Genomic DNA, 19309 nt, shown 5'->3' on the forward strand with positions numbered 1-19309 from the left:
TTCCCCTCTCTCTAAAAAATAAATTTAAAAAAAAAATTAAAAATTAAAAAATTAAAACCCAACAGGATTAGAGTTCCTATGGAAACCTCACTGGTCTGAGACACTGGCCCGAGTTTAAAGGGCATTTGACAACTACCTACATGTATTCTCTGTAATATTTTGCAAGGACAAAACATGGTGACAGGTTGGCTCTGATCTAAAACACCCCTGGAACTAGGAAGTCCAAGTTTGGAGAAGTTGCAGTAGAAATGGTTATACCAAGATATGAAGGAACCCAGTCTGACTAAAGTAGATATTTAAAACATTTTGCTGATTAGTAAGATCCCCGGTCTGGGCACTTAAGGGAGGCAATCAATTGATATTTCCCTTCTTGTCTCTCTAAAATCAATAAGCATATCCTTGGGTGAAGATAAAAAGATTTTTAGAAAAGACTGCTTGATTTTAAAGAAAGAGAGAGAAACACTGATGTGAGGCAACATCAGTTCTCTCCCATATGTGCGCCCTGACCAAGATTATACCCGCAGCCTGGGTACGAGCCCTGACTGGGAATCAAACCTGCAGCCTTTTGGTGTACTGGATGATGCTCCAACCAACTGAGCCAACCAGCCAAGATGCCAGTTCATTAATATTTAAGTGCCTGATAAAATTAGCTATGTCTAAGATTGTAGAACCTGATAATAATCCACTTATATGTCTACTCTCTAGGGTGGTGATTTATGTATATTTTTAAATCCCCTGAGAACCTTGTCTCCAAATAGAATTTTCCATGAAAGACCAATATATAAAACAGATAAAAAGGGAAGATTTCTGGAGAAGATGGTGAGAGGCCCAGGGCCCTACCTACTTGGCCTTCCAATTTAGGCTTTTCTCACAAATACTCTCCCCTGGAGTAGCTCCTCTCAGAAGTTAAGGATTTTTGCCCTGATTAGAGCTTTTTGCAATATTAGTGCAAACTGTCTATTCTGAATACAATGCAAGATTCATGGAAAAGCAAATATATTTTCACTGAACAAGACACAGGCTTCTCCTTAAAGAATTATTCATGGAATTACAGTGAACAGAAGCCTAGTCCATGTTTTAGTGAAGTACCCTTCCCCAAGGAAGATACCATATATAAGGTCATCTGTACCAAAGTCACCACTAAACTTACTCAAATGCTATCACCTTCATACAGTAATTTGGTTACCCACACAGCCAAGAAAGCGAGCACGCGGAAACATAGTACAGCTGACCCGTGAACATGGGGGATGCGGGTATGGACTGCCTGAAGTCAAAAATCTGCATGTAACTTCCGACTCCTCCAGGACTTAACTACTAATAGCCTTCTGCTGACCACAAGCTTTACTGACAACATAGTCAGTTACATTATTTATAAGTTATATGTATTATATACAGTATTCTTACAATAAAGCTACAGGAAAGAGACTGTTAAGAAAATCATTAAGTACATTTACGAAGTATTTATCAAAAAAAAAAAACCCCAAAACCCACACAAGTGGATCTGTGAAGTTAAACCCATGTTGCTCAAGGTCAACGTACAAAGAATTAAAGTTGTCAAGGGGACACTCAGGAAAGTCACTAACTTACCATTTTAAGTTCTCAAGTATAAAAATCACTTACCTTGTGAAGCAATAAGAATCACAAGTTGTAACGCACAATGGGGACAAATGTGTTGTTGGAATAAACAGTTGTTTTAAAAACCTGCCCTTTTCATGGAGTAGCAAATAAACACACCTTTGCCGAGATGCGTGTTGATAGACATATATCTTGCAGTTCCAGTTAAACTCTTGTGTTCCCTGTAAGGTATATGTTTTTTGGTTTCAGGGTCAATGTATTCCTTGGCCAGTCCAAAGTCTATAATGTGTATAACATGCTCTTTCTTATTGCCTTGTCGGCCAATCAGGAAGTTCTCTGGCTTAACATCTCGGTAAATGAGATTTTTTGAGTGCACATATTCCATTCGAGAAAGCTAAAAGAGAAAAAGATAACAGAAATAGTCTAAAGAAGTTTATTGAAAAATACAGCAAAACATTTCCTTTATCAGCCCAAGGCTTTAATTATTGAAATGAAAATAAAACTCATTTCTTTTCACCACCCAGATTCATTTCACTCTCGTATACCAGACCATATTTTTTGATACTAACATTCACATAACAAACATCAAAATAAAAGAATGGGATAGTACAGTTCAGCTAAACCCCATAATGTTACAATTTGCAAATGATAAATAGAAGTAGGTGTTTTTATGCTATTTCAGAAAGTAAGCATTTGAGAGGCAAGAAGTATTTATTCCCAGACAGGATGCAGAATATGCTGGCAGCCCTTGAAGACAGGGCCACTGCCACATTCGCCTCCTGCCCACACCTGCCTCTTGGTTGAAAAGGACTAGCCATCCCAGCTCTCTTAGTAGCAGAAATAAGGAAAGTAAGGCCCAGAGAAGTTAGTACTGGACTGATATCACAGAACGAACTAGTAGCAAAGGTAAAGGTGCAGTTTATATGGGAAAGTAAAAATAGCCCAAAATAATAATCATAAAATCATTTAAAATTTCATTAAGTTCATTTCCATCTACAAAGCTTTTCTACTTAGTATAGAAAGGAAAGCACAGATATTTGAACTGGGACTCAAAAATAGTCAATTTTCCACCATTTCCATATTTTTGCTGTATGGCGGAGGAGACCATCACTATCCCAGACCAATAAATATGCATTTGCACCCTCCCCTGAGGGGCTGACAAACTTCTCAAAGGAACCGTCTTAACTGCTGCTTAAACTGGTAATGGTGTGTAACTTGGGAGAGGCTGAGAGATCTGCCTCTTCAGCTGTGTCAATCTCTGTGTGAACCGAAGGCCAGAAGACTAAGGCAGGTTCTTGGTCACACAATTTCGGAATGTGACTGTTAGGTCACTGGGTTACATCTCCGGTCTTTTCTTGGATGTAACAGGAAGGTGAGAGGCAGGACATGACCAAACCTTATGTTCATGTTTGTAAAACCTCTAAATAAAATATCTAAGAAATTCTTTGCATTTGTACAATTTCACCTAAACATCCTTCTCTCTAATCTAAATTACATGCTTCCACTTCAGGTAAGGGTAGGGTATTGTTCTGAGGTATAAATTCTCAAAATAGAACAAAGGGCAGATGCAGTGTGATGTCCCTGGGTTAGCCCTTTCTGTCACAGCCAGCTTCCTAGAACGCCGTCAAGCCCGTGAGTTTGCATCTACTAGGTATCACTGCACCTAGATCACCAAATCACCTAAGTCACCAAAAGGGACAAAAGGATGTGTCGGGGGTGGGGAACGGGGACCTGACTATCCTTTTGCAGAAGAGAAATGCCAACTTACCAACTGGATGGCTATCATTAACACAGTCTTCAAAGTAAAAGTTCGGTCACAGAGGTCAAACAAGTCCTCCAAGCTGGGGCCGAGGAGCTCCAGCACCATGGCATTGTATTTCCCACACGGTCCGAAGTAATACACCTGTGGGAGACCTTCACCTGAAAGCAGAGGGGAAATGGGATGGAGAATGGGGAACACAAAAGCCAAATATGAGACAGCTGCATCAGCACTGAGTAGATATAAGGAAAGTACAATTTGTGAGGTTTCCATTTTCTTTCGTAGTCCCTCCTGGAGAACTAAACTGAGAACAATAGCTTCCAACGGAACTAACACTGGGTGGGAAAGGGTATGTCATTGCACAGTATGTTCAAATAAGCAGTTATTTAATACCAGAGTGTCAGAGGCATTTCCACTGCTACATGAGGCTGAGAATGGTCCCGATCCATTACTTGATCAGAGTGTAAACTATTCTTCCCCAAGGATGCCCAAAAGTGCACTATCATAATAGGTTCAAAAGATGGCTTGCTGGGCTCAAAGGCCAGGCTAACAGATCCTGTTGCAGGAGCTGGTTTCATTTCATTTCCTATGCTTACTGCTAAAGCCACATATGGAGCTAATCGCCACTGCTGCCTCCAGGACAAACCAGGCTGAAGGGGTGAGGTCACAAAAGGCACAGCCTAACCCTCTTCTTACAGGGAGACTCCACAGTTTCCTGTTTCCTATTTGCAGGAGTAAAGTCAACAGACAGGATTTGGTTATAGATGAGTAATTAAGAAAGAAAAAATAAAAGGCTGGGTTTTCCTCTAGTTTTGAAATTCATAGCTATAAGAAACCAAAATCTAGATTTTCTTAACTAAGTGACAACTCGTGAATGAATTTCTGTCTTAGGGAGGAAATTGTAGGACTTCTGGTCAAGATGGCAGTGTAAGCAGACATGGCTCACCTCTTCACACACCACATCAAAAGTACAACTAAAATATAGAACAACCATCACTAAGAACTGTCAGAAATTGAGCTGAATGGAAGTCTGACAACTACAAAATCAATTTAAACGAAAGTCTGAAAACTAAGGAAATAGAGAAACCACATCCATCCAGACCGGCAGGAAGGGTGCAGACACAGAACAGGCTGTTCCCACACCCACATGTGGTGGATAAAAATTTGGGAGGATATCTTGGATCGAGGAGTCCCAGCACCACATCAAGACCTCAGACCAGGGTTTCTATGCCAGGAAGATAACTACCCACAACTTCAGGCTGCAAAAAGCCAGTGGGGATTGAGTTCATGGAAGAAACTAAGAGCCCAATGCAGCTTCTCTTAAAGAACCCACGCACGGACTTACTGAAGTGCCTGGCATCAAGGCAAGCAGAGGCCATTGTTCCTTTTCTAAACCCTCCCCCTACAGAACTGGCAAGCTGGTGCCATATCTGAGACTCCACCAACCTGGCAAACACTGTTTGACCCACCTTGGAGATTCCAAGAGACTCTGCCCCACCCAACTTACAGGCCCACCCAAGCTGCTTCTCCATATGACTGGTCTTGGCTCATACTGCACAACTTCCTAAATACCCTCAAACAAGCAGTAGCTGGCGTCAGTGAGGTCCAAGCCTGACACTAGCAGTAGCTATCTTAGATCCACAGCTTGGGAATCTTCAAGCCCAGCGAAAGTAGCATCCATCTCAGATTGTTTTACAGCTCAGGCAGGATGGTCCTGGGTAAAACACAGGTGGGGGCTGACCTTGGCCTGTACCACCTGAGAAACCCCCGGGGCTAGCACATCCACTGAATAGATACAAACCATGTGGAAGCACCACCACCCTGCCGCTGCACAGATGATCCTCCACACAGGGCAGAGATTGGTGGTGAGTGGTCACAGCAAGTCCTTGCAGCTGACTGGCCTGGGTAAATCCCTCCCATTGATCTGCCAACAGCAACCAAGGCTCAACTACAAGAGGAGGGTGTCCTCAGGCCACACAAAGGACACACCTTAGCTACCCAGCTTGGGTGATAGGGGAGGCTGTGCCACTGGACCCTACAGGACACTTACTACATTAGGACACAATACCAAGACACAGAGTCAAAGCAGCTCTACCTAATACATAGAAACAAACACAGGAAGGCTGCCAAAATGAGACAAAGAAACATGACCCAAATGAAAGAACAGATCAAAACCCCAGAAAAAGAGCTAAACAAAATGGAGATAAGCAATCTATCAGATGCAGAGGTCAAGACATTGGTTATAATGATGCTCAAGGAACTTAGTGAGGACCTCAACAACAACAAAAAAGATCCAGGCAGAAATGAAGGATACACTAATTGAAATAAATAACAATTTACAGGGAAACAACAGTAGAGTGGATGAAACTGAGAATTAAATCAATGATCTGGAACATAGGAAGCAAACAACAACCAATCATAACAACAAGAAGAAAAAAAGAATCTCCCCCAAATGAGGACAGTATAAGCAGCCTCTGGAACAACTTCCAGAGGTCCAACATTCACATCATAGGGGTGCCAGAAGGAGACGAGAAAGAGCAAGGAACTGGAAATCTATTTGAAAAAATAATGAAAGAAAACTTTCCTAATTTGGTGAAGGAAATAGACATGCAAGTCCAGGAGGCACAGAGAGTCCCAAACAAGATGGATGCAAAGAGGCCCACTCCAAGGTACATCATCATTAAAACACCAAGGGTTAAAGATAGAGAGAATCTTTAAAGCAGCAAGAGGAAACCTGTTAGTTACCTACAGGGGAGTTCCCATAAGACCGTCAACTGATTTCTCAAAAGGATGTTCGCAGGCTAGAAGGGAATGGCAAGAAATATTTGAAGTCATGAAAAGCAGGGACCTAAAGCCAAGATGTTCTACCCAGCAAAGGTATCATTTAGATGATACATCACCAATCCATGGGGATGTACAGAGTCCTCAGGAATGAGATTAGTGGGTCTATGAAAGAGTCACCCTCCACCTGGTAATAAGTTTCCCAGACAAGAAGAAACTAAAGGAGTTCATCGTCACCAAACCATTATTATATGAAATGTTAAAGTGACTTATTTAAGAAAAAGATCAAAACTATGAATAAAATGGCAAAAAATACATATCTATCAACAACTGAATCTAAAAAACAAACTAAGCAGCCCTGCTGGTGTGGCTCAGTGGATTGCGTGTCAGACTGTGAACCAAAGGGTCACCGGTTCCATTCCCAGTCAGGGCACATGCCTGGATTGCAGGCCAGGTGCACAGTAGGGAGCATGGAAGAAGCAACCACACATTGATGTTTCTCTTTCTCCCTCCCTTCCCCTCTCTCTAAAAATAAATAAATAAAATCTTTAAAAAAATAAAATTAAAAACAAACTAAGCAAACTAGAAGGATACAGACAGAATCATGGATACAGGGAGTGTTTTGATGGTTGCCAGACAGGAGAGGGGTGTGGGGGGTGGGTGAAGAGGTGAGGGGATTAAGAAGTACAAATAGGTAGTTACAGAATATCCATGGGGATGTAAAGTACAGTATAGGAAATGGAGTATCCAAGGAACTTAAATGCATGACTCATGGACACGAACAAGGGTGGGGGGATTGCCTGAGGGTGTGGGGGTGCTATGTGGAGGGGCAAATGGGGAAAAATCAGGACAACTGTAATAGGATAATCAATAAAATAATTTTTAAAAAGTATATTGTAAATATGAAGTATTCAGTAAATATATGTTAGATAGCACCACATGAACAGTGATTAAGTATTAGGCCTCAGAACATTTTAAAAATCTGGTCTCACAGAGCAGAAACTCTTCCATGTTACATATTTATATATATTATGGTCTACAGGTATATATGGTGATTACTCCTTGTTTTTGCCTATAAGATTTTAGACAACAAAATTCTCTCCATCTTCCTATCTCTTTGTATAGGCAGACATGATTATATCTGCTAAGATCTGCATGTTTATGCCCCCCCCCCCCCCAATTCATGTTGAGACCTAACACCCAATGTGGCCTTTGGGAGGTGATTAGGTCATGAGGGCAGAGTCCTTAGGAATGAGATTAGTGGGTTTATGAAAGAGTCACCCTCCACCTCAGCTTTCAGCAAGTGAGCACACAGCAGGAATTCAGCAGGTCTGCAGTCCAGAAGAGGGCTGCAGACCTAACTAACTATGTTGGCACCCTGATCTTGAACTTCGAGCTTCTGAAACTGTGAGAAATAAATTTCTGTGCTTATAAGCCATCCAGTTACATGTGGTGTTTTGATATAACAGCTCAAATAGATTAAGACAATATCCTCTACTTAAAACTTTAACCCACATACAGATGGCCCACAGACATAAGAAAAAATGGCCAACATCACCAGCCACCAGAGAGATGTAAGTTAAACCCACCATGAGTTATCACCTCACACCGGTCAGAATGGCTACCATTAATAAATCAACAAACAACAAGTGCTAGAAAGGGAACCCTAGTGCACTGTTGGTGGGAATGCAGACTGGGCAGCCACTATGGAAAACAGGCTGGAATTTCCTCAAAAAATTAAAAATGGAACTGCCTTTTGACCCAGGGATTCCATAGCTGGGAATATAGCCTAAGAATCCCAAAACACCAATTCAAAAGAATATATGCATCCCTATGTTCATTGCAGCACTATTTACAATAGCCAAGATTTGGAAACAAGCTAAGTGCCCATCAGTAGATGAATGAATTAAAAAAACAACAACACTGGTACACAACGGAATACTCCGCAGCAATGAAAAAGGAATCCTTACCTTTTGTTATAGCACAGATGTTACTGGAGACTTTCATGCTAAGTGAAATAAGCCAGGTGGTGAAAGAGAACTACCAGGTGATCTCACTTTTAAGTGTAATCTAACGAATAAAATAAACTAATGAGCAAAACAGAACCAGAAGCACAGAAACATGGAACAGACTGACAGCTGTAAGAGACAAGGTGGGTGGTGTGGGGACTGGCTGAAAGAAGGTGAAGGGCTTAGTCTAAGAACATATATGACCGACCCATGGATAGGGACAACGGTGTGGTGATTGACTGTGGGAGTGGGGGACAGGCTCGGTAGAGGGGAGCAAAGGGAGAAAAACTGGGACAGCTTTAATAGCAATACAATATTTAAATTTAAAAAGTAAAACTTTAACCTACTGTGAGCATCATTCTTTCCAGGATTGGTCTTGTATATCTGGAGACAGGATGATTCACTGCGATATGTGTGTTTAAATATTTCATGCATCAGTCTATCTTGTTCCATCTAAACACTAAACAATTTGAGTGTTTAATAAGTTCCCTCCTAGCTCAGGTCATCTAATATAGTGTACCCCACTCCTGCTAGCTCTACAGATGTCCACTGAATTGTCCGTGCAGTCACTTTGATTCTCCCTATCTCCAAAAGGAAACAGGATTTAATTTGAAATGTCGTTTCCCCTCTGTTGTTTTGAAGAACTCACTCTTCAGTTGATTTAAAATATATAAAACCTAACAGCTATTCCCAATGAGTCCTGCTGAGAATTCTAAAGAGAACACTATCACGAAGATTTGTTGCTTTTATTAATCAGACACATGGTAGATAGCAGTTTGGGGATCTTTTAAATTTAAATTCATAAATATTTTTCGCGTCACTAAAATTTGGTTTTCCTAATATAAGTATTTCTCTGAAACGGGTTGTAGCGGATCTTTCTTAACAGCAGGACTTCTAATGACAATGAATGGCAACCTTATTAAGTGATAACCTTCCAGTCCCCCTTGATGATAGGAACGACCAGACATGGAAGCAGAAATTGCTTACTGAGGTGGTTCTAGAAAAGCTCTTTCAAGGGAGATGACTCAAAAGTTGGAGTTATGTCCCTTTGAGGACAGCTGAAGCTCCGGAAGCCGGCTAGAACTACCAGACACTGTGAGGATATGTTAGTGCCAAGAAAGGATGGAACAAAAAGAGAAAAACCCGAATCCCTGATGGCTGTGGAGTAGCCAAACCAATGCTGGGAGTCCCTTCCCTCTGGACTCCGATGCAAAAGAGAAATCAATCTCCAGACCTTGACTGACCTACTGTTGGTTAGATGCTTATAGGGAAATTTAATCATAATTAATAAACATATCCTTCCTTTAGTTGGTTAAACTGCCTATCTGGGCACAACATCCTCCTTCTTAAATACAAGCTAACAGTCAGGCCTGTTTAGAACTATAATACTGGCATAATTTCCCAGACTTGCTGCCAATACCTAAGGATCAGTTTAGATGAGACAAATGATCGTCTTGTTCCTGACGACCTTTAATACCACATCTAGGCATCTCGTCGGCAATTTCTACGTCTACAAAAAGGTCACAAAAGCATTCCGAGTGATGGCTGTAATTTCTAACTGGGAGTTCTATCACTCATGACTCCTGCCTAGTAACTTCAAAGATCAGAGAAGTTCCTCTCGGCGGCATTACTGTTCCTTTTATTAAATACCCTGAGACCTCACAACACCCTGGCAGGCTTTGGGGTGCTCAAGACAACTTCTCTATTACTGACAGGCTTTGAAGCTTTTCTCAGAGATGGACTAGGTCCAAGTACTGGTGCAAGAAGAGCTCAAGCCAGAGTCTTGGAGCTAATCTTTGTAAAGTCATAAAACCAGTATGAATCAAAGTTGCTTCCATGTTACATAGAATGTGTGTGGTACAAATTCAAATATAAGCTGGCAATGGTACTCAACTGGAAGTGTGTCTATTAAAAACACCTCTAAAACTTTAAAAAACAGAGGTAGTGACTTTATTTCAAACCTATGAAAACAGAATTTCTAGTGGTGGATGTAAGCACAGCTCCACAGGTGATTCTGAAGTGTTACCTTGGCCGGAAAATTCTGTATTTAGAGGGTAAAAATAAAGGACATTGCTTTGTTTTATGACTAATATGTTACCAGGACTCAGAAACCACTGACGGACCAGTTTCTTTCCTAAGTTCTTTCACATCAGAACAATTAGGCTCAATACTGTTTGAAGGGAATCATTTTAAGCCTATTTAAAAGACTTGTTTAGAGTTTCTTAGATATTATAGAAAATGTGCTTCTGAGCATCCAAGTCTCTCTGGGAGATGTAGCCGTAATTTATTAGAACTACTTGTACAGACAGACACCCACGCAAGTTCCATTCCTGTGTCTGCTTTCTTGCACAACTTCCCGCAAAGTGGCCAATGCCGATGGCAGATACGGGTCCCTAAGAAAGAGTGTCTCTCTGGTCAGAGACTGTAGCACAGTGACTGGTTATCACTGGGCTGCGTTTAAATGAGAAACCTTGTGTTTTGTATTTTATTCTTCTCTTGCAGAGCCATATTAAGAATCACTGCTTAACAAACTTTGAATTATTCAACACTATGCTGTGAAATGTTTTAATAAGACTGGGTATGAGGGCAAAGCTTTAAATGCAACACAAACTATCCCCGTGGTAAACAAGGTACTTCCTACAAATAATTACGAGGCAGTGAAAATGAAGTAAAAAAGGGTAGGCAAGGCTGAATTCTTCAATCCGTGGTATTTCGGAAACCAAGTTAGTTTTATAATCTCTCATCTATTCTGGAAATAAAGCACTAATGAGTTCTTCCTTCAAAATTAAAGAAACGAATTCTGAATTTTCCTATTCTGAAGGATTAACAATAGATTGCATTGTATTTCCCTTAGCCACAGGTTAAATCTCTTATAAACCAAATCTGCATGTTATATTTTGTATATTTTTGTAGGGTACTATGAAACAGTTTTTCCATCCATCAGTAACACAGTCTTATAATTCTGCTGGACATATGGTCACACATATATCAAGTTGCACAAAACAGGAAGTGAGGTGTACAACACTACAGCTAATATTCAGTCTGTCATAAATTTAACTTGGATTAAACACACCAAATCAAGGATAATGGTTTCTTTATGATCCAAGCTGTTACCTAAAAAGATTCCATAATGCATTATGAACAGTAACTACTCTAAGTAGAGATATTTTTAAATGTACATCAGGCTGAGAACTGAAATAGAACCACACTGAAGCTTTTGGTAATTTGATCACATGATTGCCTAATAATTAGCCTTTCATCTTTTTGAAAAACTAAATTACCTACCTGTGAAGCAATTTCAAAGTCCCATACCTACACTGATATCTGGATATAAAAAAACCAACTTCTATATTAACATTCTATGAAAAAATAAGTATATGTTGGTGATAACTGTTTTCCAAAGTCAGGGCTGGAAAAAACCTTTGAGGGCATAATTACCCTGGCAATTCCTTTCTTTTGTTTATAGTTTGTTTTTTTAACATTTAAAGAAAGTAGGATAGTTTTTCTCCAAAATCAAACTAGCCTTCATCCCACCAATGGTAGTGGCTTCCAGCACAACTACTGAATGCTCTTTAGTATTTGAGAGAATCAAAGAATTATTACTACACGGGGAATTATCATCAATTATGTTAAGCAAATCCACTTAACAAGAAAGCAGAAAGAACAGGCAGATAAACAGGACAATATTCCGTAGGAAGAAGTGAAAGTGGAAAGTGAAAGCACAGCCTTTACAACTCAGGAAATAACTCAATTAAAACAAGGCATTATTACAAAGATATGAGACAATACGTGTTTCCCTTTTAAGAAAAGAACAGAATCCCTCTCATTTTTCTGACTCTCAAAAATGCCTCTTTACAATATGAACCAGTTCAACATATGAATCTACTCAAAATGCTGGTTTAATAAAAAGAACAGCTAGACCCAGAACTAAGAAATCAGGATTACTCTGTGTGTCTTATAATGAAAAATGTTTTACATTCTTCTTGTTCACAGGCCTCTCGGGAACTGGAATATCGTTAGACGTACGCTGCTAACATGAGCTCAAATTTGTACGGGGTGGGCGGGGGATGGGAGAAGGTGAAGAAAGGCAGTGAGCCACAGAAACTGAGCTTTTACCATTTCTCTATTACACACACACAACTACCAAGGCCTTGAACCTTAAAGTAAACAGGTTCAAAGTTTTATTTATCCAAAGGAATCAGGAAAGAAAGCCCAAGATAGGAAGATGGATTCCTTCTGTAGTAGACAGCATCTAAGATAAAAACTGTTTATAAAGTATTTTGTGTATTGGGGTGGGGGGTTCCTTCTCTTTCCAAAAAGACTAACTCAACTCATAACTGGTAAATTTAAGGGATAATAACCCAGTTTATTAAAACTTTCCACTTTCCTTAGAATTGCCATTCCTGTAGTGTAAGTTATGAAGACAGAATTTTTTTTTATCCTCACCCAAGGACATTATTTTTTCATTGCTTCTAGAGGGAAGGCGAGGGGGAGTGAGGGAGAGAGATAAAGAATCATTGATGTGAGATAGAAACACTGACTGGGTGCCTCCCATCTACACCCTGACAGGGTATCGAAACTGCACCCTAGGTAAGCCCCCTAACCGGGGGTCAAACCTGTAACCTTTCAGTCCACGGGACCACGCTCCAACCGAGCCACACTGGCCAGAGGATAAAGGGAATTTTAAAAGCCAAGAGGAGATGCCAAATTCCTCCTCACGCATATCTGAACAATAACTAAAAAGCCAAAGTTCTAGCAAGCATTAAAAGAATGAGAAGAAAAATAAAAGAAGTTGCTCAAAGTACAGTGAACCCCTTCCTGACCTTCCTACTCCACCCCCATTACACGATTTTCATCCGTGTGGCTGTCTTCCTCACCACTGGCAGACTGTGTGAAGGTAGTGCCTACTGTTAATTACGTTTGTATGTCCATGCCCAGGGCTCGTGCAAGCACATGCTAGATAAAGGTAGAGTAAGTACTAAGTAAGTAAATAAATACAGCTCAATGAAAACACCACTTGAATTTTCTATTTGGACTGCACAATTCTTGCTTCAAAACGCTAAATACACATACATACAGAGCAAAACAAATTAATCAGATTTTATTTATTTTTAGAGAGAGGGGAAGGGAGGGAGAGAGAGAGGGAGAGAAACATCTATCAGCTTCTTCTTGCATGCCCCCAGCCAAGGACCTGGTCTGCAACCCAAGCAAGTGTCCTGACCAGGAATCGAACTGGCGACCTTTCAGTTTGTGGGATGATGCCCAACCTAGGCAGCAACACACATCAGGGAAAATTAATCAGATTTTAAATGTGCAGGGCATGCTAACACAATTGATATTTCTGAGCATTTCTTGTCTGAGTTCCACAGGAATGATTAACTCAGAGTTGTAGTTTTACACTGACTTTCTTCTGTGTATTTTCTTCCATGATGGTTGTATGTGGTAACTGCAGTTTTATCTTTCTGTTCCCACATGTAGGTGAACTATGTAGATTTATTTTAATAGCAGCGAAAGCTACACACATATATAAATGTGTTCTACTCTCTCAGAAAACTACCTGCCCATCTGAATAGATTAAATGACCAACAAAATTAGTCACCTAAGTCATCTAATGTGCAAAGAAAGTCTGATGACATCTTCCTTCCCCTTTCTTCTCCCAATCCATTTATAGGCAAATTCTTAATTTTGATCTTGGATAACTTGGAATTTTCTTCTTTACATAAGTAGCCCTCGTCCATCTCACTCAGACCTCAGTCGTCCTGTGAAGAAACAAGGGGAACCACTGACCCCAACTCCATTTCACACAGGAGACAGACCACGAGAGATGTTGCGTGCCCTTTCCGAGGTAACAGGGTTGCCCAAGTAAGCATAACCAGATGTCTCACCTGCAGATTCACTGCTCTCTTCTTTCACCAGCTGCCCACATTCTCTGCCTCTGGTGTTCCCTTTCATCCCTGTGATTGCCAAAATTATTCTCTGTGCTCCCTACCCCACCTCTTCCATCCCCCCGCCCCGGGAAACTGGATCAAGGACGGATGCTTGAGCCGTGTCAGCACCATGACAGTAAACCCTGGGACTTCCCTGGAACCTCAGAGGAGCAGCAGCCTCCCCACCACGCCCTGTGATCACTAACTGCAAGGAGCTGCCAGAGACACTACACGAGAATAGGCAGACTACTATCTGAGAGCGAAACTAAGAGAAAGCAGAGCTGTAAGCAACAGAAAGATGGGCCAGGGAGAGTGCTGATCCTGGATCTGGCTGGCCTGAGGTGAGACTGTTGCTGGACTTCTCAGTCCTGTTAGCCAAGAAATTCTTCCCCCACCCACTCTCTCTCTCTCTCCTAAGTGAGATTGAACTCATTCGAAAGTGGAAGTGTTTAGACAAATATGCATACAATACTGCAACAAATCCTTGTGTCCACATTTTTGGGCAAGAATGCAAATGTACCTGGGTATAGTCCTTGAAGAGAAAATGCTGAGTCAACGGGCGTGCATATTTAACATTCTAGTCCATACTGCCAAACTGTCATAGCTCTAAATCCTCTTCGGTCCCTGTTCTGTCCTGGGTCTTGGGCCTATTTTCAACAGTACTACAGTCCTATTTCTTCAGTATCCAGGCCCATGGACATTTAAAAATGCTTTCAGAACCTGACTTAACCCATTATTTCCAAAGCCCCAGCATGAGGTCATCTCCTAGCTTTTGGAGGATATCTCCTAACTTTTTATCCGAATTATCATTGATATTCAAAGTCAGGAGAATCCTTCCTACCCCATTGTTCGTTCAGCACTACAAAGAATACTCCTATCTATCATATCACAAAAGTCCATTGGCCCTGAACTGTTGAACAGTTTAGGAAATGTTTTCATATAGGTGCTCTCATTTAAAACTAGTCTATGCCCTAAATTCAAGGACATCTAGAGTGACAGCAAGTACTACTGGGTCACTCACTCTGACAGGAGATTACTGATTTTATAAAGATTCTGGAAAACACCATCAGTATATGAACCTAATAGAACATCACAACATACTGATAACACCGAGAGATTATAAACTCAAGTAAATAAAGGGAGAGTAGTATTTCCCTTATAAAAGCATGGGTAAGATTAAATCAGGAATGCTTTTAGTGGTATTTTCTAATACAACTACCAAGGAGTCAATTGGCAAACGAAGCCAAATAAATTAATCATTTAGAAATCCAGAAGGTAACTTGGCATATGCTTACATTAATACAGAAAGTATGAAAAGCAGACAAGCATGTTTTCATTAACTTGGGGCCCATTTAACAAATTGTTCCCAGAAGTGTCCTGAGAAAAAACAAAACCCACTAAGGCGCACTGTCTACTCACAGCACAGAACTAGAGTGTCCTTTGTTAATGAACTCTGTTAACATTGAAAGACCCCTTCCTAAGCATTGCAATAGCCCAGGGAGAGTGGAGTACCAAGTGTCACCCTCGTTTTCTGCACAGGAAAGGTAGAGTTGAAGGGGCTTGCCACAGAACCACAACCGGTCAGTGGAACAGATGCTCCAGCCCACCAGTTTTTTTCTCATTTGGGCCTTCACCCACATCTCTCTCCAGTCAGAACAGATGTGACCTGATGGGACATTCAAGATGATCTTTTAATTCTCGTCACTGAGCAGGCGCAGCGACTTGAACGGAAGCGGAATAAACTCATTTATCGTGCGGGTTTTCAGTCAGACTGAGGAGTAAGTGCTGCAATGTTCCTGTTCCCAGTTTCAAATTCAATTACGTTCGAAGTGTCTGATGTTCAGCTTCTCCAGTCAGCAAACATCTCAAGTGAGAATGGAGTGCTGTGGGAACAGCAAAAACGAGCCTCTAACCTTGACTGAAGGAGCTGGAGCAAGCTTCACAGAACAGGGGTCATAGGCTGACTCCTGAAGAAGGACGGTCAAGAACTGATTAGGCTGGAGGGGAAGGAGTGAATCTGCAGGCTGAGGGAGCAGCAAGGACAAAGGGAGCTAAAAGCACCGAGGAAAAACCAGGGTAACAGATCTCTCAAACTGGAAAAACTAAGACTATTTTGCTCTCACCTAGAGTTCTTTTAATTCTGAACCACTGGTTGGTTGAGTGAATGTCTCTAAAAAAATATGGCACGGGTCACTAATAAAGTTGCAAAGGTAAAGGCATCTGAGTAAACAGAAAGATCAAAAGAATAAAAAGGAAAAGTAAGGATTTATTTGAGTATTATATACCCATATTGCCTTAATACATCTTTTAATAAGAGCTTCAAAGGAAGTGTTTCCTTCTAAGCACACACTAGGAACTCACCACTGCATTATAGCAGGCAGCACTCTCTAACATAAATAATGAATGCCAACAATGAATTTAATTTTAAGTTTCCTAGAAGCCAATTCTTATATTTTTTTAATCCTCACCTGAGGATATGTTTATTGCTTTTAAGGGGGGAGGGAGAGGGGGAGAGAGAGAGAAAATACTGATGTGAGAGAGAAACATCTATCAGTTGCCACCCACACCTGCCCTGACCAAATACTGAACCCACAACCTAGGTATATGCCCAGACTGGGAATTGAACCTGCAACCTTTTGGTGCATAGGACAATGCTTCAACCAACTGAACCACCTGGCCAGGGCTAGAAGCCAAACTTTAAAAACAAAAAGAGACTTCCAGTCAAGGTGGTGGTATAGGCAGACATGGCTGATCTCTTCACACAATCACATCAAAATTACAACTGAGATATGGAACCACCAGCACTCAGAACCTTCATTCAGTTGAATGGAAGTCTGACAACTATGGAATTAAAGAAACCACATCCATCCAGACAGGCGGAAGGGGTGCAGACGCAGAACGGGCTGGTCCCTTACCCATAACTGGTGGGTAAAAATTCGGGAGGGATGTCCTGGTAGCAAGGAGCCACAACCCCATACCAGGCTCCCCAACTCAGGGTTCCAGTGCACCAAGATGAGAAGTCACCACTACTTCCTGCTCTAAAAAACAGCAGGTATTGAGTTGGTGGAAGAAACTGCTGGATCCCCAAGCAGTTCCTCTTAAAGAACCCACACACGGACTCACCTACTCAGACTCACTCCCTCTGAGCTCCAGCACCAGGGTAGCAGCTGGAAAGGCACCAGTGGTTTATAGGGAGAAACTGAAGTGTCTGGCATCAAGGCGAGCAGAGGCCATTGTCCCTTTTGTAAACCCTCCCCCAACAGAGCTGGCAAGCTGGTGCCATATCTGAGACTCCATCAACCTGGCAACCACTGTTTGACCCACCTTGGAGATCTCCACAGACTCTGCCCCATGCCACTTATGGCCCCACCAAGCTGTTTTTCCATATGAATGGCTGGTCTTGGCTCACACTTCAAAACTTCCCAAATCCTCTCAAACAAGCAGTAGTTGGATTCAGTGAGCCCTAGACCCAGTGCTAGCAGCAGCCAGCCTAGAGTCACACCTTGGCTTCATCTAGGAATCTCGAAGCCCAGCACAAGTAGCAGCCATCTCAGATTGCTTTACAACTCAGGCAGGGTAGCCCTAAATAAAACACAGGTGGAGGCTGACCTTGGCCTGTACCACCTGGGGAACCCCAGGGCCAGCACATCCACTGAACAGCTATAGATCATGTGGAAGCACCACAACCCTGCCCCTGCATAGCTGATCCTCCACAGAGGGAGGAGGTTGGTGGTGAGTGGTCACAGCAAGTCCTTGCAGCTGACTGGCCTGGGTAAATCCCTCCCATTGATCTGCCAACAGCAACCAAGGCTCAACTACAAGAGGAGGGTGTCCTCAGGCCACACAAAGGGCACACCTCAGCTACCCAGCTTGGGTGATAGGGGAGGCTGTGCCACTGGACCCTACAGGACACCTACTACATTAGGACACAATACCAAGACTTGGAGTCAAAGAGGCCCTACCCAACATACAGAGACAAACACAGGGAGGCTGCCAAAACAAAGAGACAATGAAGCATGGCCCAAATAAAAGAACAGATCAAAACCCCAGAAAAAGAGTTAAACAAAATGGAGATAAGCAATCTATCAGATGCAGAGGTCAAGACATTGGTTATAATGATGCTCAAGGAACTTAGTGAGGACCTCAACAACAACAAAAAAGATCCAGGCAGAAATGAAGGATACACTAATTGAAATAAAGAATAATGTACAGGGAAACAACAGTAGAGTGGCTAAAACTGAGAATTAAATCAATGACTTTGAATATAAAGAAGCAAACAACAACCAATCATAACAACAAGAAGAAAAAAAGAATCTCCCCCAAATGAGGACAGTATAAGCAGCCTCTGGGACAACTTCCAGAGGTCCAACATTCACATCATAGGGGTGCCAGAAGGAGAAGAGAAAGAGCAAGGAGCTGGAAATCTATTTGAAAAAATAATGAAAGAAAACTTTCCTAATTCGGTGAAGGAAATAGACATGCAAGTGCAGGAGGCACAGAGAGTCCCAAACAAGATGGATGCAAAGAGGCCCACTCCAAGGTACATCATCATTAAAATGCCAAGGGTTAAAGATAAAGAGAGAATCTTTAAAGCAGCAAGAGGAAACCTGTTAGTTACCTACAGGGGAGTTCCCATAAGACTGTCAGGTGATTTCTCAAAAGGATCTTTGCAGGCTAGAAGGGACTGGCAAGAAATATTTGAAGTCATGAAAAGCAGGGACCTAAAGCCAAGAATTGTTCTACCCAGCAAAGATATTATTTAGAATCAAAGGGCATGTAGTAAGTTTCCCAGTCAAGAAGAAACTAAAGGAGTTCATCGTCACCAAACCATTTATATGGAATGTTAAAGGGACTCACTCACTTAAGAAAAAGAAGATGATTAAAACTATGAAGAATAAAATGACAACAGACACATATTATCTATCAACAATTGAATCTAAAAACAAAGAAACAATTGAATTTTAAAAACAAACAAAAGAACAGAGACAGAATCATGGATACTGGAACATTTTGATGGTTGCCAGATGGAAGGGAGGAGGGGGAGAATGGGTGAAGAGGGGAGGGAACTAAGAAGTACAAATAGGTAGTTATAGAATAGCCTGGGGGGTGTAAAATACAGTATAGGAAATGCAGTAGACAAAGAACTTATACGCATGACCCATGGACACCAACAATGGTGTAGGAATTGCCTGAGGGAGTGGGGGGTGCTGGGTGAAGGGGGTAGTGGGGGAAAAATCAGGACAATTGTAATAGCATTA

General features: G+C 41.5%; 1 protein-coding gene across 4 annotated transcripts in view; it reads right to left on the bottom strand.

The window, feature by feature from the left end:
* The window catches only part of CSNK1G1 (casein kinase 1 gamma 1), a 160361-nt gene that overhangs the window by 42199 nt on the left and 98853 nt on the right, over positions 1-19309 (bottom strand). For all 4 annotated transcript variants that reach the window (XM_045201122.2, XM_024568374.3, XM_024568373.3 and 1 more), the window contains 2 exons: positions 3344-3495; positions 1735-1969 (listed from right to left, as the gene is read on the bottom strand). In XM_045201122.2, the coding sequence (XP_045057057.1) occupies positions 1735-1969; positions 3344-3442 (334 nt within the window). In that variant the 5' untranslated portion in view covers positions 3443-3495. The remainder of the gene's footprint in view (positions 1-1734; positions 1970-3343; positions 3496-19309) is intronic.

This window comes from Desmodus rotundus, chromosome 7 (assembly GCF_022682495.2).
Source record: "Desmodus rotundus isolate HL8 chromosome 7, HLdesRot8A.1, whole genome shotgun sequence".
Classification (NCBI taxonomy): domain Eukaryota; kingdom Metazoa; phylum Chordata; class Mammalia; order Chiroptera; family Phyllostomidae; genus Desmodus; species Desmodus rotundus.